Genomic DNA, 3,644 nt, shown 5'->3' with positions numbered 1-3,644 from the left:
TATTGAAGCTTCACATTTTCCTCATTCACATCAACAAACAACTGTAGAAGAGGGAAGCCGGGCAACGAGATTCAACCCAGTATGGACGGCAATGAAGTCGATGGTGAGGGAGCCGAAGGCAAGGAACTCCACGGTGAGTACTGCAGCAATGGTGAAATAACTTTGCTTCCTTTTTTGTGAAAGTTTTGAAATATTTCAGCAAGCTTGTGAAATAGTTCTCTTTCCTTTTTATACGTTTTCTTCATCTCCTTCCTCTGCTACAGATAAGCAGACCGAAAGTAACCAACAAATTGAGCATCTGTCCGACAACATGGTAGACTGCATTATGAAAAGTGGTAACTTAGTACATTAGTTATTTGGAATGCAATATTTTTCAATCTATATGAAATTTTAGTTAATTAAATACTTGAATCTGAGATATTTAATTGCTCAAATGCAGGAATGGAGGTTTACTCATCCGAGTTCGTTAGTGATGATTGTTTGGCTGATGATAGGTTGGGAGTAGAAACTGAGATTTTGGTTCCGAAGGTTGGTATGAAATTTGACAGTGAGAAGGAGTTATTTGAATTCTACAAGAAGTATGCTTACGAAATAGGATTCCCTGTTAGAAAAAGAAACTCTAAGAAGGGTGATGACGGGGTTGTTCGATACGTGAGCTTTACTTGTAGTCGAGAAGGACGACGGAAGACTAATAGAAGTACTTCTTTGAATCCTCCGCCAACGATTGAAATAGGGTGCAGAGCTAGGTTGACAACGTGTTCTGATGCTCGTGGAATATGGCGAATAAACGTTGTGCAGTTAGAACACAACCATAAGACAAGCCCATCTAAATCTAGGTTATATCGATGCAATCGAGAACTTAGTGCACACGTTAAAAGACGGCTTGAGGTCAATGACATAGCAGGGATCCCATTGCATAAGAGCTATAACTCAACTGTAGTGGAGGCGGGTGGATTCGAGAACATGACTTGTGTTGAGAAAGACTGTAGGAATTTCATCGATAAAGTACGGCGTTTAAGACTTGGTGAAGGAGATGCTGCTGCATTACAGAGTTACTTCTCGAAAATGCAAGCATGCAGTCCTGGTTTTTATTTCAGTATAGACTTGGATGAGGAGTCTCGGTTAAGAAATGTGTTTTGGGCGGATAATAGATGCAGGCAAGCATATAAAGAATTCGGTGATGTAGTTACTTTTGACACCACTTATCTGACTAACAAGTACGATATGCCGTTCGCTCCTTTCGTAGGGGTGAATTACCACGGGCAATCAACTTTATTTGGTTGTGGATTAGTTTCGAATGAAGATACAAATACATTTGTTTGGTTATTTAAGACATGGCTTGAGTGCATGTGGGGTCAAGTTCCTGGTGGTATAATTACAGATCAAGATCGTGCCATGCAAAATGCAATTGCAATTGTGTTCCCCAATACTAAACATAGATGGTGTTTATGGCATATTCTAAAGAAGTTGCCAGAAAAGTTCGGCGGTCATCGCGAAAAGGGTGCAATACTGTATGTCGTTCACGGTTTAGTATACGATACATTAGTTTGTGAGGAGTTTGAAGAAGGTTGGTTGAACATGCTTGCACATTTTCATTTGCAAGATAATGATTGGTTGAACAGACTTTATGAGAACCGAAGTCGTTGGGTACCATGCTATTTGAGAACTACATTCTGGGCGGGTATATCAACCACCCAACGAAGTGAGAGTATGAACGCATTCTTCGATGACTATGTGCACTCGAAGAAATCTTTAAAGCTATTTGTAGAGCAATACGAACGGGCTTTGAGAAGTAAAGTTGAAAAGGAATTTCAAGCTGATTTTAGATCATTCTCACAAATGGTTCCTTGTGCTACTAAGTACGAGATGGAAAAGCAATTTCAAGAAGTTTATACAATCTCGAAATTCAAGGAGTTTCAAAAAGAATTCACCTGAAAGGTTTACTGTGAAGTACTATCTGCGGAGGAGTTATGCGGGATAGCGAAGTACGAGGTCCGTGAAGATATCATCCTTGAGGAAGGGAGGAAGACAAAAAGATTTACAATTTCTTTTTGTAAAGACAACTGCGAGATTGTGTGTAACTGTCATTTGTTTGAGTTTCGAGGCATCGTTTGCAAACACGCGGTCTCAGTTTTAATTCGGAATGAGGTGTCAGTACTTCCGAAAAAGTACATTTTACGAAGATGGAGGAGAGATGTGAGTAGACCTTACACACGGGTGGCAACAACGTATGATGGTTTGGTGAGTACTCCTGAGCAGTTGAGATATGAGCAGTTGTGTGCTGCTCTAACTAAGATGGCTGACTTGGTTGCAGTTGATGAAGACCGTTCAAAGTAGTTAATGGAATGGATTGAATTGCAGACGAATGAATTGTTAAAATCGAAATGTAATCACTTGGCCGCACATGGACTTGGGGGAGGGAATGTAGAAAGTTTCAACATTTTCGATCCGAAGTGTGCAAAACGTAAAGGCGCTCCAAAGGAACTTCGTATCAAAAGTTCATTGGAGATGATAACAAAAAAATCAAGGGGTCGTAATAAGGTATGTTGTGAAGGTCATAATTAATTAACCACTAATTCTATTATTCATATGTCACAATTTTAATGTAAGTATATTGCAACACGTTCAGGTGACTCAGAACTCGACATGTTTGAACAAATGTAGTTTGTCCAATGACAATGTGTCAAGCAACTTACTAGTGCAAGAGGCTCAAGTGATGACCATAGCATCTTCACAAGTGTTTGAGACATAAGATAACATGGAAGTAATAAGAAGTTTGCAATGATCCATCAAGAAGTAAAGTTGGCATTTTTTTTTTAACCTGTGCAGTTGGCATTTTTTGTAACCTGTGCAGTTGGCATTTTTTTGTAACCTGTGCACTTGGTTTTGTAATTAAACTAGAATGACCGCATCTTTTGATTTTGATTATGATTATGTGGCTGAACAAAAATGACCACTATCTTTTGTAGTTACTCTACCTTCTTAAAGTCTGAGGCATGTCTATAAATCAACTTTCATTGTATTGATGTTTGGTTATTATTCTAGTACAGTTGCAGCATTTTTAGCTCACCAGAAGCATATAAATTTCAGTATACCAGCAGCTTTTTTAGTAAACCAGCAGCATTTTAGTTTGTTTAGGTGTTTATTTCAATTGTATTGCCAATTCAGTTCACCACCACCAGCATATTCAGATCAACACCAGCATATTCAGATCACCAATTTGCCTGGGTTGATGTTAATTGAAAACTGGAAACTAATTCTTCCTACAAGAATAAGTTCACATTCACAGCCACCCAAATGAACACCAAACTCAACAGCACAATAAACACCAAAATTAACACCAACAACTAAAGGACAAATACTAAAGTCTCATTAATATTGGTGAATCAGATTACAGTATCTTCCCACATACAAAAGTGAAGAACACTAGTTAGGACCACTAATTCGTCACAGCAACATTCTTTCCTCAATTTTACAGTCACCCAACTGAACTCCAACTACACATACACAACACACTACACCTAAAAGAAAACATACTACACATCACAAGTGGTAGGGAAGGAAACTAACGACAAAATAATAGGACCAAGAGAATTTATGTTCTCCAGAAGAAGGGCAATCACAGCAAGACAGTGTAGCCACCA

The 3,644-nt window shown here is 38.7% G+C and overlaps 1 protein-coding gene across 1 annotated transcript; it reads left to right on the top strand.

Annotated features, from left to right (window-relative positions):
• Window positions 1-47: 47 nt before the first annotated feature.
• Window positions 48-2,337, top strand: LOC111389039 (protein FAR1-RELATED SEQUENCE 5-like; the record flags this gene model as incomplete). The annotated part of the gene is made up of 4 exons (XM_023013886.1): window positions 48-133; window positions 264-335; window positions 440-1,887; window positions 1,939-2,337. Coding segments are annotated over 4 exons (2,005 nt in total), but the record flags the coding sequence as incomplete, so codon positions are not given.
• Window positions 2,338-3,644: the final 1,307 nt, after the last annotated feature.

The sequence above is a fragment of the Olea europaea genome, unplaced genomic scaffold, assembly GCF_002742605.1.
Source record: "Olea europaea var. sylvestris unplaced genomic scaffold, O_europaea_v1 scaffold5546, whole genome shotgun sequence".
NCBI classification, from domain to species: Eukaryota; Viridiplantae; Streptophyta; class Magnoliopsida; order Lamiales; family Oleaceae; genus Olea; species Olea europaea.
The sequence above is the reverse complement of the archived record's forward strand: the minus strand, read 5'-3'. Positions and strand labels throughout refer to the sequence as shown.